The sequence below is a fragment of the Entelurus aequoreus genome, linkage group LG03 (genome assembly GCF_033978785.1).
Source record: "Entelurus aequoreus isolate RoL-2023_Sb linkage group LG03, RoL_Eaeq_v1.1, whole genome shotgun sequence".
In the NCBI taxonomy this organism is placed as follows: Eukaryota; Metazoa; Chordata; class Actinopteri; order Syngnathiformes; family Syngnathidae; genus Entelurus; species Entelurus aequoreus.
In genome coordinates this window covers 1,154,809-1,172,308 of record NC_084733.1, presented here as the reverse complement: position 1 = coordinate 1,172,308, position 17,500 = coordinate 1,154,809, and the positions used below count along the sequence as shown (strand labels likewise).

Genomic DNA, 17,500 nt, shown 5'->3' with positions numbered 1-17,500 from the left:
CCAGGCCACTCGAGCGCTGATGGTTGCAGGTTCCATTCTGGGTCTGCCGGCTGTGGTCACCATCCTCATGTCCCTGCCTTGCATCGTCATCGCTAACGAGTCTCAAAGATCCAAGAACAAACGAGCCGTCGTGGGCGGAGTCCTCGTACTTATCGTTGGTACGTCAATATGGCAGCCTATCATAGCAACTCCCATGTAAATGCCACCATAGGGAAGTTATTATTATTATCATTTTTATTATTTTTGCTCTCCAAAGCGATATGTTGCCTCCATTACTATGGAAAAAGTTAGTTAGCGTTGATTAATAAATCATAACATATCATGTTTACTGTCAAATCTACTGTACGGATTATTGTTTGCACTGCACTTTAAAAAGGAGTCCATAAAGATTTCACGCACAAAAAAAAAATTCAATAAAAAAAACAGTGGTACCAATTTTCTATGTACATTTTATTAAGTGTAAAATGATGTGGAAAAAATGAAGGTAAATGTCTCGCGACTGAGCTGCCAGATTTGTTTTTTTTACTGTAAAATATATAGATTTATTTCTGGAAAAAAAAAGGTCACATTTTACAGTCAAAAAAAACCTGGCAATTTCCTTCCATCCATCTTCTTCCGCTTATCCGAGGTCGGGTCACGGGGGCAGCAGCCTAAGCAGGGAAGCCCAGACTTCCCTCTCTGGCAATTTCAGTCGCCAGAATTTTACTGTTAAAATAAAAGTGTTACTGTTTTTTATTTTTAAGTCATTTGCTGTACAAAAAAAAACAAAAGCAAAAAACATAAAAAACAAATAAACTTTGTGTTGAGTCGACAGAATTTTGCCGTAAAAATTTAAATGTTAGCATATTTCAATTTATAGTAATTTTGTGTAAAAACTACAGTATTTTTTTTTTATTACTGTAAAATATATAGATTTATTTCTGGTAAAAAATAAAAAAAAAAAAGGCACATTTTACATTGAAAGAAAAACTTGCAATTTCAGTTGCCAGAATTTTACTGTTAAAATAAAAGTGTTACTGTTTTTTATTTTTAAGTCATTTGCTGTACACAAAAAAACAAAAACAAAAAAAAACTTAAAAAACAAACAAACTTTGTGTTGAGTCGACAGAATGTTGCCGTAAAAATTTAAATTTTACCATATTTCAATTTATAGTAATTTTGTGTAAAAACTACAGTATTTTTTTTTTATTACTGTAAAATATATAGATTTCTTTCTGGTAAAAAAAAAAAAAAGGCACATTTTACATTAAAAGAAAAACTTGCAATTTCAGTTGCCAGAATGTTACTGTTAAAATAAAAGTGTTACTGTTTTTTATTTTTAAGTCATTTGCTGTACAAAAAAAAACAAAAGCAAAAAACTTAAAAAACAAACAAACTTTGTGTTGAGTCGACAGAATGTTGCCGTAAAAATTTAAATGTTAGCATATTTCAATTTATAGTAATTTTGTGTAAAATCTACAGTGTTTTTTTTTTATTACTGTAAAATATATAGATTTCTTTCTGGTAAAAAAAAAAAGTCACATTTTACAGTAAAAGAAAAACTTGCAATTTCAGTTGCCAGAATGTTACTGTCAAAATAAAAGTGTTACTGTTTTTCATTTTGCAGTAATTCACTGTAAAAAAAAAATTAAAAAATTACAAAAAAAAAAAAAAATCTTATTTTTATGGTAAAAATTGGTTGGCAAAATGTTTCCATTAAAATAACAATTGCAGCATGTTTCCATTTACAGTAAACCTGTGTAAAAAATGACCTCACTTTTTATATTACACTACTGGTGTTTTACCGTCAAATCCACAGATTTCTTAAAAAATAAATACAAATAAAATAAAATGAGGATTAAAATAAACGTGTTACTGTTTTCCTTTTACAGTAATTCACAGTAAAAAAAAAAATTAAAAAAATTAAAAAAAAAGTTGGTATTCAGTTGCCAGAATGTTGCCGTAAAAATAAAAATATTCGCCTATTTCAATTTGTAGTATTTATGTGAAAAAACTACAGCATTTTATTTATTTATTTTACTGTAAAATATATAGATTTATTTCTGGGGAAAAAAGTCACATTTTACAGGAAAAGAAAAACTGGCAATTTCAGTCAGCAGAATTTTACTGTTAAAATAAAAGTGTTACTGTTTTTCATTTTACAGTAATTCACGTTTTTAAAAAAAAGAAAGAAAGAAACCTCAATATTATGGTGAAAATTGGTCCCCAAAATGTTTCCATAAAAATAACAATTGCATTATTTTTCCATTTACAGTAAACCTGTGTAAAAACGACCTCACTTTTTATAGTACACTTCTGTTTTTTTACTGTCAAATGTACAGATTTCTTCAAAAAAAAAAAATTAAAAATAACAGTTCAGTCACCAGAATTTTGCTGTTAAAATAAAAGTGTTACTGTTTTCCTTTTACAGTAATTCACTGTACAAAAAACAAAAAAAACAAAAAAACTCAATTGTATGGTAAAAACAAACAAACTTGGTGTTTAGTTGCCAGAATGTTGCCGTAAAAATAAAAATGTTAGCATATTTCAATTTATAGTAATTCTGTGTAAAAACGACAGTATATTTTTTTTTTACTGTGAAATATATAGATTTATTTCTGGAGAAAAAAAAGTCGCATTTTACAGTGAAAGAAAAACTGGCAATTATATTCGCCAGAATTTTACTGTTAAAATAAAAGTGTTACTGTTTTTAATTTTACAGTAATTCTCTTTAAAAAAGAAAAAAAAACTCAATATTATGGTAAAAATTGTTTGCCAAAATGTTTCCATAAAAATAACAATTGCAGCATGTTTCCATGTACAGTAAACCTGTGTAAAAACGACCTCACTTTTTATAGTACACTTCTGTTTTTTTACTGTCAAATGTACAGATTTCTTCAAAAAACAACAACAAAATGACAGTTCAGTCACCAGAATTTTGCTGTTAAAATAAAAGTGTTACTGTTTTCCTTTTACAGTAATTCACTGTACAAAACCCTCAATTTTATGGTAAAAAACAAACAAACTTGGTGTTTAGTTGGCATAATGTTGCCGTAAAAATAAAAATGTTAGCATATTTAAATTTATAGTAATTCTGTGTAAAAACTACGGTATGTATTTTTTTTACTGTAAAATATATAGATTTCTTTCTGGGGAAAAAAGTCACATTTTACAGAGAAAGAAAAACTGGCAACTTCAGTCGGCAGAATTTTACTATTAAAATAAAAGCGTTACTGTTTTTCATTTTACAGTAATTCACTGTAAAAAAAAAAAAAAAAAAAAAAGAACAAAACCCTCATTTTACTGTCAAATGTACAGATTTCTTCAAAAAAACAACAACAAAATGAGAGTTCATCACCAGAGTTTTGCTGTTAAAATAAAAGTGTTACTGTTTTCCTTTTACAGTAATTCACTGTACAAAAAAACAAAAAAACAAAAAAACTCAATTTTATGGCAAAAACAAACAAACTTGGTGTTTAGTTGCCAGAATGTTGCAGTGAAAATAAAAATGTTAGCATATTTAAATTTATAGTAATTATGTGTAAAAACTACAGTATATATTTTTTTTACTGTAAAATATATAGATTTCTTTCTGGGGAAAAAAGTCACATTTTACAGAGAAAGAAAAACTGGCAACTTCAGTCGGCAGAATTTTACTATTAAAATAAAAGCGTTACTGTTTTTCATTTTACAGTAATTCACTGTAAAAAAAAAAAGAACAAAACCCTCATTTTACTGTCAAATGTACAGATTTCTTCAAAAAAACAACAACAAAATGAGAGTTCATCACCAGAGTTTTGCTGTTAAAATAAAAGTGTTACTGTTTTCCTTTTACAGTAATTCACTGTACAAAAAAACAAAAAAACAAAAAAACTCAATTTTATGGCAAAAACAAACAAACTTGGTGTTTGGTTGCCAGAATGTTGCAGTGAAAATAAAAATGTTAGCATATTTAAATTTATAGTAATTATGTGTAAAAACTACAGTATATATTTTTTTTACTGTAAAATATATAGATTTATTTCTGGGGGAAAAAAGTCGCATTTTACAGAAAAAAAAGGCAATTTTATTCGCCAGAAATTTACTGTTAAAATAAAAGTGTTACTGTTTTTAATTTTACAGTAATTCTCTGTAAAAATAAAAGAACAAAACCCTAATTTTAATGGTAAAAAACAAACAAACTGGGTGTTCAGTCGCCAAAATGTTTCCATAAAAATAACAATTGCAGCATTTTTCCATGTACAGTAAACCTGTGTAAAAACGACCTCACTTTTTATAGTACACTTCTGTTTTTTTACTGTCAAATGTACAGATTTCTTCAAAAAAAGAAAGAAAAAAACTACAATAAACATTTTTTGTTACTGTAAAATATATAGATTTCTTTCTGGAAAAAAAAAAGTTGCATTTTACAGTAATAGAAAAACTGGCAATTTTATTCGGCAGAATTTTACTGTTAACATTTTTTTTTTTACTGTTTTTCATTTTACTTATTAATTCACTGTAAAAAATAACATGAAATAAAAAAAATAAAAAACCTCACTATTATGGTAAAAATTGTTTGCCAAAATGTTTCCATAAAAATAACAATTGCAGCATTTTTCCATGTACAGTAAACCTGTGTAAAAACGACCTCACTTTTTATAGTACACTTCTGTTTTTTTTACTGTCAAATGTACAGACTTCTTTAAAAAAAAAAAAAAAAAAAAAAAAATGACAGTTCAGTCAATCAGTAAGATTGGCACTGATTTCCTTTTACAGTAATTCACTGTAAAATAAAAAAAAATAAAAAAAATAAAAAATAAAAAGATGGTGTTCAATCACCAGAATGTTGCCGTAAAAATAGCAATTTTAGCATATTTCAATTAATAGTAATTCTCTGTAAAAACTACAGTAAATTTGACAGTTTTTTACAAAAAAAATGGACAGTAATTTTATTGCAATGATTATCTTGTGTTGATATTTTGAGTGATTCTTACTTTTGCTTCCGTGCCTCTTTAGCGCTCTGCGGGCTGGTGTCCACCATTCTGTTCCCCATGGGCGTGTCCTGGCACGACAACCTGATGGCGTTCGGCTTCTCGCTGTACGCCGGCTGGGCGGGCGTGGTCTTGTCGCTGCTGGGCGGCTGCATGCTCGCCTGCTGCTCGTCAAGCTCCGCCTCCTCCCGCCCGTACCAGGACAACAGCCACTACTATTACTCCAAGTCGGGCAAGGCGGTGCCCCCCCCTGACCCCGCCTCCTCCGCCAACCACGCCAAGAGCGCCCACGTCTGACCATGTCGTACGTACGCGCAAACTGTCAAGCGCCCTCCAAACTGACTTTTGATTTTTTTTGGTGGGGGCGTGGCCTGTGGACTTTTTTGCTCATCGACTCCCGCATTTTTATTGGACGAATAATCTTTGTTGTTTGAACTGGAAATGGCGTGAATGCTAGAATATCAACCATTTAAGGGCTGTAATTATTCACTTTATAGTCACCCCAAATCCAAGCAGTCAACACGCCCCCTGGTGGCGGTGAGTTGCTATTGAATATTGAATACTAGAACATGCAACTTTTACAGGAATTGCGTGTGAATGCTGTATATGCACTTATGCTAACGTTAGCATGCCGACAGTTAGAATGGACAAGTACCAAGTTATTTAACTCTCGGCGTACGCGTGCAAAATGTGTCCCAAAAAAAAAAAAAGGAAAAAGCTAGCATGCTAATGTTAGCATGCTAATGTTAGCATGCTGACAGCATGTGTCAAATATCACGGTACATGACTGAGGTGTAAGACGGCAAAATTCGTCCCAAAAAAAAAAAAAAAAGCTAGCATTCTAACGTTAGCATGCTAATTTTAGCATGCTAATAGCATGTGTCAAATATCAAGTTACAGAGGTGTATGGCGGCAAAATCGGCAAAAAAAATTTGCATAAGTTATTCCACCCAGAGGTGTCTGGCGGCAAAATTGGCTAAAAAGTTAGCGTGCAAAGGCGTTAGCATGCTAACTGTTAGCAGATGTCACGTACCGAGTTATTCGACTCAGAGGTGTCTGGCAGCAAAATTGGCTAAAAGTTAGCTTGTAAAGGCGTTAGCATGCTAACTGTTAGCATATGTCACTTACAAAGTAATATGACATTCAATGTAGCGTTTGAGTGCTAATAAGCCCCCTAGTGGCAGGAAGCAGAATAAATAGCAAATAGGCACAATCTGATTGGACACTTGGTAGAAGCTAACATCTGACGTCCTTTGTTTTGTTTTTTACATCTAATATCATGTTTTTTACATCCATAATCATGTTTTTTATATCTAATATGATGCGCCAAACAAATATTGCTTTTGAAGCATGATAATAGCATTAGCGGATGCTAGCAATGGCGTAGCATCGTTTCCTGGAAAAGTCTCATCTTTAGCTACCACCAACATATCTGCACAACGTAAACACGACGATGGCTTTCAGCACATCAAAACATTATGTTGCTTCTTTCCCCGTCAATAATTTGACCTTTTTCATGTTGCCATAAAAGTGTTAATAATTCATGCGTGTTAGAGGAAGTCAATTAGCAAGCCTTCTTTTTAACAACTTCTAATTACCACCAAAACATTGCGCAATAACATGAATATGACAATTAGTTTTGGTGCGTAATGATAACACTATTAGTCTAAATGAGGTTTGATTTTGATGAAATAATACATTATAATTTTTAATGATAATAATCCATCCATCCATCTTTTTCCGCTTATCCGAGGTCGGGTCGCGGGGGCAGCAGCCTAAGCAGGGAAGCCCAGACTTAAATAAATAAATGATAAATGGGTTATACTTGTATAGCGCTTTTCTACCTTCAAGGTACTCAAAGCGCTTTGACACTATTTCCACATTCACCCATTCACACACACATTCACACACTGATGGAGGGAGCTGCCATGCAAGGCGCTACCAGCAGCCATCAGGAGCAAGGGTGAAGTGTCTTGCCCAAGGACACAACGGACGTGACTAGGATGGTAGAAGGTGGGGATTGAACCCCAGTAACCAGCAACCCTCGGATTGCTGGCACGGCCACTCTACCAACTTCGCCACGCCGTCCCGACTTCCCTCTTCCCAGCCACTTCAATTCCATAATAATTAATAAATTAATAACTTAATAAATTAATAAATTAATAATTAAATTTTAATCAGTTAATAATAATAATTAATAATGAACAATACTACTTAAGTGTTGGAGCAAATTTTAAAAATCACAAAACAATGTGTTTTGGTGGGGTTTTTTAACACTATTAGTGTCAATAACCATTCAGGTCTGATAAATTCAAGGATTGGAATAGTGATTGGGTAGTGATTAATGCGAAGGGCTACCAGTTTGATACACACTTCAATAAATGGCCAGAAATAGCCAATTTGCTCAATTTACCTTTAACTCTATGTTATTAATAATTAATGATATTTACACTTAATTGAACGGTTTAAAAGAGGAGAAAACACGAAAAAAATGACAATTAAATTTTGAAACATAGTTTATGAGACTTTTGTGATTTAGGGCTATATAAATAAACATTGATTGATTGAATTTCGACTCTTTAAAATTCAAAATTCAACCGAAAAAAAGAAGGGAAAAACTATCTAATTTGAATCTTTTTGAAAAAATTAAAATAATTTATGGAACATCATTAGTAATTTTTCCTGATTAAGCTTAATTTTAGAATTTTGATGACATGTTTTAAATAGGTTAAAATCCAATCTACACTTTGTTAGAATATATAACAAATTGGACCAAGCTATATTTCTAACAAAGACAAATCATTATTTCTTCTTGATTTTCCAGAAACATTTTTTTAAAAGAAATTCAAAAGACTTTGAAATAAGATTTCAATTTGATTCTACAGATTTTCTAGATTTGCCAGAATAATTTTTTTGAATTTTAATCATAATAAGTTTGAAGAAATATTTCACAAATATTCTTCGTCGGAAAAACAGAAGCTAAAATGAAGAATTAAATTAAAATTAATTTATTATTCTTTACAATAAAAAAAATACATTTACTTGAACATTGATTTACATTGTCAGGAAAGAAGAGGAAGGAATTTAAAAAGTTAAAAAGGTATATGATTAAAAATCCTAAAATCATTTTTAAGGTTGTATTTTGTCTCTAAAATTGTCTTTCTGGAAGTTATAAGAAGCAAAGTAAAAAAAATTATGAATTTATTTAAACAAGTGAAGACCAAGTCTTTAAAATATTTTCTTGGATTTTCAAATTCTATTTGACTTTTGTCTCTCTTAGAATTAAAAATGTCGGGCAAAGCGAGACCAGCTTGCTAGTAAATAAATAACATTTAAAAAATAGAGGCAGCTCACTGGTAAGTGCTGCTATTTGAGCTATTTTTTAGAACAGGCCAGCGGGCTACTCATCTGGTCCTTACGGGCTACCTGGTGCCCGCGGGCACCGCGTTGGTGACCCCTGGCGTAGCATGTACGCTAGCCGTCCCGGACAAGCTGCGTGATTTTGTTGATTCCCCAAAATGTCTTCGCTCTCTAAACATTTTGAAAAAGCTGCAGATTTTTCTTCTCGAATGTATTTTTTTTTTTTTTATATAAAAATGCTTGCACTGTATTTTTCGGAGTATAAGTCGCTCCGGAGTATAAGTCACACCGGCCGAAAATGCATAATAAAGAAGGAAAAAAACATATATAAGTCGCATTGGAGTATAAGTCGCATTTTTTGGGGAAATGTATTTGATAAAAGCCAACAGCAAGAATAGACATTTGAAAGGCAATTTAAAATAAATCAAGAATAGTGAACAACAGGCTGAATAAGTGTACGTTATATGAGGCATAAATAACCAACTGCTATGTTAACGTAACATATTATGGTAAGAGTCATTCAAATAACTATAACATATAGAACATGCTATACGTTTACCAAACAATCTGTCACTCCTAATCGCTAAATCCCATGAAATCTTATACGTCTAGTCTCTTACGTGAATAATATTATTTCATATTTTACGCTAATGTGTTCATCATTTCACACATAAGTCGCTCCCGAGTATAAGTCGCACCCCCGGCCAAACTAGGAAAAAAACTGCCACTTATAGTCCGAAAAATACGGTAATAATAATAATAATTTATTAATAATTAATAATTTATAATTTATAAATTATAATTAAATTATAATTAAGTAATAATAATAATTAATAATAAACAATACTACTTAAGTGTTGGAGCAACTTTTAAAAATCACAAAACAATGTGTTTTGGTGTTTTTTGTTAACACTATTAGTGTCAATAAGCATTCAGGTCTGACGAGTGCTTAAGCGTAGCATGTATGCTAGCCGTCCCGGACAAGCTGCGTGATTTTGTTGATGCCCCAAAAAGTCTTCGCTCTCTAAGCATTTTGAAAAAGCTGCAGATTTTTCTTCTCAAATGTACACTACCGTTCAAAAATTTGGGGTCACCCAAACAATTTTGTGTTTGAGCCTTCATTTCTAAGAAGAAGAATAAACTGTCGAGTTTCACATGAAAGTTCTCTTTTTCTGGCCATTTTGAGCGTTTAATTGAGCCCACAAATGTGATGCTCCAGAAACTCAATCTGCTCAAAGGAAGGTCGGTTTTGTAGCTTCTGTAACGAGCTAAAGTGTTTTCAGATGTGTGAACATGATTGCACAAGGCTTTTCTAATCATCAATTAGCCTTCTGAGCCAATGAGCAAACACATTGTACCATTAGAACACTGGAGTGATAGTTGCTGGAAATGGGCCTCTATACACCTATGTAGATATTGCACCAAAAAGCAGCTAGAATAGTCATTTAGCACATTAGCAATGTATATTTCTTTCAAGTTAAGACTAGTTTCAAGTTATCTTCATTGAAAAGTACAGTGCTTTTCCTTCAAAAATAAGGACATTTACATGTGACCCCAAACTTTTCAACGCTAGTGTATATTGTTGTTTTTTTTTATAAAAATGCTTGTAAAGGTGATAAGAATGGAAAGTCCCGTGTTGTTGTCTTGCCTTATAAACTGTGGAATGTATGAGACCTGATGAAGTCTGATGAAGTCTGAAGTCTGATGAAGTCACATGAAGTCAGGAAATTGTGGAAATTCATATTTTGTGTCACTTTGCTCCAAAACCAAATGAGTATTTCCAGACTTTGTTGGCTATTTATTGTTATTTGATGTGCTTTTCTTTGGATTTTCTACAATAAAATCTTTCACGAAGTGACGTCTCTCTGCTTTTTATCTTTGTTGTCCTCGTAGTCACCGACCTTGACTTGGAAAACACGCACTTAACACACTGGATGTGCTGACCATGTTGCGTGATATGACGCACACGTATCGTCATGGTGCATGATACCACGCACACGTATCGTCATGGTGCCAGATACCACGCACACGTTGCATGCCATCGAGGTGAGCATGTTGCTGGCGTCGGGAGAGAAAATGTCCTAAAATGTGCCTGAGACAAACTTTTTTTTCTGCTGACTCTGCAGACTGTACACCACTTTGTGTGTGTGTGTGTGTGTGTGTGTGTGTGTGTGTGTGTGTGTGTGTGTGTGTGTGTGTGTGTGTGTGTGTGTGTGTGTGTGTGTGTGTGTGTGTGTGTGTGTGTGTGTGTGTGTGTGTGTGTGTGTGTGTGTGTGTGTGTGTGTGTGTGTGTGTGTGTGTGTGTTTGTGTGTGTGTGTGGAATAGAATAGAATGGACTTTATTGTCATTATATTTGCATATAACGAGATTAAGGACTCCAATTTAAGGTGCGGTAGTGGGAACAAATATGGGGTCAAAAATAAATAAATAATAAAATAAAATAAATGACACAACAGGCAATAAAGAAAAAAAACTAACAATTGAAATAAACAGACTACTATCCAATAAAAATAATAAGCAAACCTGTACAATATACAAAACACTAGAAATACAAAATACTGTACAATATACAAAACACTATAGAAATACAACATACTGTACAATATACAAAACACTATAGAAATACAAAATACTGTACAATATACAAAACACTATAGAAATACAAAATACTGTACAATATACAAAACACTAGAAATACAAAATACTGTACAATATACAAAACACTATAGAAATACAGCATACTGTACAATATACAAAACACTATAGAAATACAAAATACTGTACAATATACAAAACACTATAGAAATACAAAATACTGTACAATACACAAAACACTATAGAAATACAAAATACTGTACAATATACAAAACACTATACAAATACAAAATACTGTACAATATACAAAACACTATAGAAATACAAAATACTGTACAATATACAAAACACTATACAAATACAAAATACTGTACAATATACAGTACAAGACAAGAGTACCGGAGTAATAAATAACAATCAGTGTATTGCACTCGAAGGGTAATATTGCACAGTAGGGTATTAGGGTAGGATATTGTATAGAGGTGAATTATTATTATTATAAGTTAGAGTTGAAGATGGTGACAGCTCTGGGAAAGAAGCTGTTCTGGCTCTGATGCACCTGTAGCACCTGCCCCATGGTAACAGGTGGAACAGGTGGAAGTCAGGGTGTGTGCTGTCCTTGGTGATGCTTTTTGCTCTGTTGAGGCAGCGGGAGTTGTGTAAATCCTTCAGTCGATGATTTTTTTGTGCAGACTTTATGACCCTCTGTATCGCCGGTTTGTCTGCTTCCATGCAGCTGGCGTACCACGCTGTTATGCAGTACGTCAGCAGGCTCTCGACAGCCGAGCGATAGAACGTCACCTACCTACCTCGGTTCCATTCTAGAGGCTAACCTTTCCTGTGATAAAATGGCAACCAAGGTAATCAAAAAGGTCAACCAAGGAATGAGATTTCTCTACAGAATTTCCTCTCTGGTCAACAAAAGCACCTTGAGGATTCTGGCGGGAACTCTCGTTCAACCCTTTTTCCATTACGCATGCACCTCCTGGTACCCTAGCACCTCCAAAACCCTCAAATCTAAACTCCAAACATCCCAGAACAAGCTAGTCAGGTTACTTCTAGACTTCCACCCCAGATCCCACCTCACTCCTACCCACTTCTCTAAAGTGGGCTGGCTCAAGGTGGAGGACAGAGTTAAACAACTTGCACTGAGCCTAGTCTATAAAATCCGCTACACCTCCCTGATACCGAAGTACATGTCAAACTACTTCTTTAACGTAAATGATCGCCATAACCACAACACCAGGGGGAGCTCCACTAACCACGTTAAACCCAGATTCCCAACTAACAAAGGTCTTAACTCATTCTCTTTCTATGCCACATCAATGTGGAATGCGCTCCCAACAGGTATAAAAGAAAGGGCATCTCTATCCTCCTTCAAAACCGCAATAAAAGTTCACCTCCAGGCAGCTACAACCCTAAACTAATATGCTAATAATCAAATGTAAACAATCAAATGCAGATACTTTTTCTTTTTCTTATGCCTTCTGATCTCTTTCTCTCTCTCTCTCTCTCTCTCTCTCTCTCTCTCTCTCTCTCTCTCTCTCTCTCTCTCTATGTCCACTACTTGATGTCCATACCCCCCCCCCCTCCACACCCCTGATTGTAAATAATGTAAATAATTCAATGTGATTATCTTGTGTGATGACTGTATTATGATGATAGTATATCTGATAGTATATATCTGTATCATGAATCAATTTAAGTGGACCCCGACTTAAACAAGTTGAAAAACTTATTGGGGTGTTACCATTTAGTGGTCAATTGTACGGAATATGTACTTCACTGTGCAACCTACTAATAAAAGTCTCAATCAATCAATCAATCAAAACCATCAGCTTCCTCTCCAGTCGGCTCTTCCTCAGCACCCTCAGGAAGTGGAGTCTCCGCTGGGCCTTCCGGATGACCGCAGTTGTATTTTGGGTCCAGTAGAGGTCAGCAGATATGAGGGTGCCGAGGAACTTGAAGGAGCTGACTCTCTCCACCTCCTCGCCGTTGATGTAGAGGGGGGTGGGGTCTGCAGTGTTTTTCCTGAAGTCCAAGATGAGTTCCTTGGCTTTTGTTGTGTTCAGTGCCAGATTATTGACTGAACACCAAGTTGATAGCTTCAGGACCTCATCTCTGTATCCAACCCTGTAATGGGACACACCACCGTCGTGGCATCGGCGAATTTGATGGTGGTGTTCTCCAGGTGGGCTGGACTACAGTCATGGGTGTAGAGGGGATACAGCAAAGGACTCAGCACACAACCCTGTGGAGAGCCCATGCTGAGTGGGCGGGAGGAGGAGAGATGGGGGCGGAGTTTCACTGTCTGAGGTCGCTTGGTCAGGAAGTCCTTAATCCAAAGACAGGCGGGTGTGGGGAGGCCTAAATCCAGCAGTTTGGTGTGTGTGTGTGTGTGTGTGTGTGTGTGTGTGTGTGTGTGTGTGTGTGTGTGTGTGTGTGTGTGTGTGTGTGTGTGTGTGTGTGTGTGTTGGCCTGAACAAAAAGCCCCAAAACACTGTGGGGATGTTAGGGAGTGGTGTTAAAGGGGGGCTGTGAGAGGGAACGGACTTCCATCTTTATTTTTTCAGTCTTGAACGATACACACGCCTTCAGCCTAGTAACATGTAGGTCATGTAGGTCATGTAGGTCATGTAGGTCATGTAGGTCAGGGCTAGTCAACTACAAAAGCCAAAGGCAGTGAAGTTGTCACGTTGTGTAAATGGTAAATAAAAAGAGAATACAACAAATCCTTTTCAACTTATATTCAATTGAATAGACTGCAAAGACAAGATATTTCATGTTCACACTGAGAAACGTTGTTCTTTTTTGCAAATAATCATAAAGTTAGAATTTAATGGCAGCAACACATTGCAAAAAAGGCATTTTTACCAGTGTGTTACATGGCCTTTCCTTTGAACAACACTCAGTAAAGGTTTGGGAAGTGAGGAGACACATTTTTGAAGTGGAATTCTTTCCCATTCTTGCTTGATGTACAGCTTAAGTTGTTCAACAGTCTCCCTTCTCATATTTTACACGCCACACATTTTCAATGTCTGGACTACAGGCAGGCCAGTCTAGTACCCACACTCTTTTACTATGAAGCCACGCTGTTGTAACACCTGGCTTGGCATTGTCTTGCTGAAATAAGCAGGGGCGTCCATGATAACAACATATGTAGCTCCAAAAGCTGTATGTACCTTTCAGCATTAATGGTGCCTTCACAGATGTGTAAGTTACCCATGTCTTGACCACTAATACACCCCCATACCATCACACATGCTGCCTGTTACACTTTCACCCTAGAACAATCCGGATGGTTCTTTTCCTCTTTGGTCCGGAAGACACGACGTCCACAGTTTCCAAAAAACAATGTGAAATGTGGACTCGTCAGACCACAGAACACTTTTCCACTTTGCATCAGTCCATCTTAGATGAGCTCGGGCGACGTTTCTGGGTGTTGTTGATAAATGGCTGTGGCTTCGCATAGTAGAGTTTTAACTTTGCACTTACAGATGTAGCGACCAACTGTAGTTACTGACAGTGGTTTTCTGAAGTGTTCCTGAGCCCATGTGGTGATATCCTTTACACACTGATGTCACTTTTTGATACAGTACGGCCTGAGGGATGGAAGGTATGTAATATCATGGCTTACGTGCAGTGATTTCTCCACATTCTCTGAACCTTTTGATGATATTACGGAGCGTAGATGGTGAAATCCCTAAATTCCTTGTTGAGAAATGTTGTTGTTCAACAATTTGCTCAGGCATTTGTTAACAAGTGGTGACCCTCGCCCCGTCCTTGTTTGTGAATGACTGAGCATTTCATGGAAGCTGCTTTTATACCCAATCATGGCACCCACCTGTTCCCAATTAGCCTGTTCACCTGTGGGATGTTCCAAATAAGTCTTTGATGTGTCAGGACTAGGTCTTTGGCGTGGTTTGCTCTCCCGTGGTGCAAAAGAATTGGAACGGACGTGGCGTGCAGGTAAAGACATATTTAATTATTACTATAAACTCAAACAAAAGGTACAAACAAAAGGCGCTCACAGAGGAGGTAAAAAACTTGACTAGAAAAACAAAGGGCGCGCACAATGGCGGAGAACTATGAACATTAAACAAACAAAAACTTACGTGACAAGAGATGAAACAAGAACTAACGTGACAAGGAACTGTGGACATGGCATGAATGGGTGATGTCGCCAGGACGAACAACAGAAACAGAAAAGCCTATATAGTGACATGATAAGTGAAAACAGGTGCGTGACTAACTGTGAACAGGTGCGTGACATGACTGTGAAAACGTGAGACAGGTGTGTGTGAGTCCAAACGTGGAACAGGTGAAACTAATGGTTGCTATGGTGACAAACAAAACCAGGAAGTGAAACAAGGAACTAAGGAAGTGTCCAAAAAACAAAACAGCACATGGCCAAACAAAAACATGAACACAGACATGACATGATGAGCATTCCTCAACTTTATCACTCTTTTTTGCCACTTGTGCCAGCTTTTTTTGAAACGTGTTGCAGGCATCAAATTCCAAATGAGCTAATATTTGCAAAAAATAACAAAGTTTTCCAGTTGGAACGTTAAATATCTTGTCTTTGCAGTCTATTCAATTGAATATAAGTTGAAAAGGATTTGTTGTATTCTCTTTTTATTTACCATTTACACAACGTGACAACTTCACTGCTTTTGGCTTTTGTGGATTATTTCTATGTGCAGTTTGCTGCATATCTCTGATTAGTATGTTAGATTATGTTTAACTGGGTCTTCACTTTTTGTCATTTGACACAAAATAATACAAAAACAAAAATGAATACTACATGAAGTTAATTTTAGACCACAGGTAAACATTATTAGATTAAATGTGATTATTATTATTTTCTCCCCACAGTTATTGATTTATTATTAATTTACAACTGTTAAAATATATATTTCAGCTTTTATTTATCAATATTTAAAAATATTTGTATTAAAATATTACCATATTTTTGGTCTTAAATGTTCTTCCTTTTTATTGACTCAGTGCAACAAGACAACCTGGAGACTGACAGACTGACAGATAAGAATATATTTTGGTAGTTTTTACCTTCCAAACCAGTGCAATATGTTTTTCAAAGAACCACAAAATGCGATTTCGGTGGGAATTTTGCGTGAGAGCCGAAGCCGAACCGAAATGCTAACAGTTAGCACGCTGACCAGATAGCGTGAAGTAACACAAAACATGACTCACATGTGTATACCAGCAAAATGAGCTGAAAAAGCTTGCATGCTAACAGTATAATGCTAACATGCTAACGACGCTTACCGTTAGCATTAGTGAAATACCAGAATACATGACATTGAGGTGCATATTTAAAAAATGTGTTAAAAATGCTTAGCATTTCACTTAAGCTCTGTAGTACCTTCACCAGTAGATTCCTGATGTTTCACCCTTCCAGTCGAGTTCATCCTCTCTGCTTTGGCTTCACTCACACTTCTCGTTTCCTGTGGCTCTGCCCCGGCGCTGCCGTGTAGTGTTGACTGTCTCCTCTCCACACCTTGTTGGTGTGTTTTCTGTTTCTTTCACGCATTTTGTGTGCATCCTCAGTTAGCCTTTTTGATTGCACTTTTTCTTATTATTCCTATTATTTGGGGTGCTACTCCAGCAAAGCCGATCGTGACATAGCATGCGTCAAATACCAAAATATGACGTCTATGCCCACAAATTCAGCTAAAATAATCCAGTATATTAATGTTAGCATGCTAACAGGTAGCATTTGTCAGGTAAAAACGATTTAGGGCTATATAAATAAACATTGATTGATTGATTGATTGATTGATTGATTGATTGATTGATTGATTGATTGATTGATTGATTGATTGATTGATTGAAAAAAAATATTTAAAGCGGAGGTGTATACCTGCAAAATTAGCAAACAAGCTAGGATGCTAATAGTAGAATGCAATCATTTGTACCGTGGGCCGTTAAAAAAAAAATATTTACAGGCCGCAAAAATAGTTATTACCATATTTTCCGGACCATAGGGCGCACTGGATTATAAGACGCGCCACCGATGAATGGTCTATTTTCATCTTTTTTCATATATAAGGCGCACCAGATTACAAGGCGCATTAAAAGACATTTTGATAGATTTTTGAGCGCCGTGTGTAAAGTTTTCTATGTTCAATGGAACATATAAAATGTTGGTGTTGTTTACTTGAGTCATATTGCCATCATACTGCAGTCTACACGTATCTCTTATGTTTGACTGCCATCTACTGGTCGCACTTATCATTACACCATGTACCAACAAAAATGTCTTCGAGGTCGGTAAGCACAACCAGAATTATTCCGTACATTAGGCGCACTGCCGATGAATGGTCTATTTTCAATCTTTTTTCATATATAAGGCGCACCAGATTATAAGGCGCATTAAAGGAGTCATAACATTTTGATAGATTTTTGAGCGCCGTGTGTAATGTTCTATATTTTTAATGAAACATATAAAATGTTGGTGTTGTTCACTGCCGATGAATGGTCTAGTTTCAATCTTTTTTCATATATAAGGCGCACCAGATTATAAGGCGCATTAAAGGAGTCATAACATTTTGATAGATTTTTGAGC

General features: G+C 35.3%; 1 protein-coding gene across 1 annotated transcript in view; it reads left to right on the top strand.

The window, feature by feature from the left end:
* cldn11a (claudin 11a) overlaps positions 1-10,166 on the top strand; it is a 13,515-nt gene extending 3,349 nt beyond the window's left edge. Inside the window, exons 2-3 of the mRNA XM_062040941.1 lie at positions 1-158; positions 4,978-10,166. The exon at positions 1-158 is cut by the window's left edge and continues 7 nt beyond it. Coding sequence (XP_061896925.1) covers positions 1-158; positions 4,978-5,249 — 430 coding nt within the window. The 3' untranslated portion in view covers positions 5,250-10,166. The remainder of the gene's footprint in view (positions 159-4,977) is intronic.
* The last annotated feature ends 7,334 nt before the right edge of the window (positions 10,167-17,500 follow it).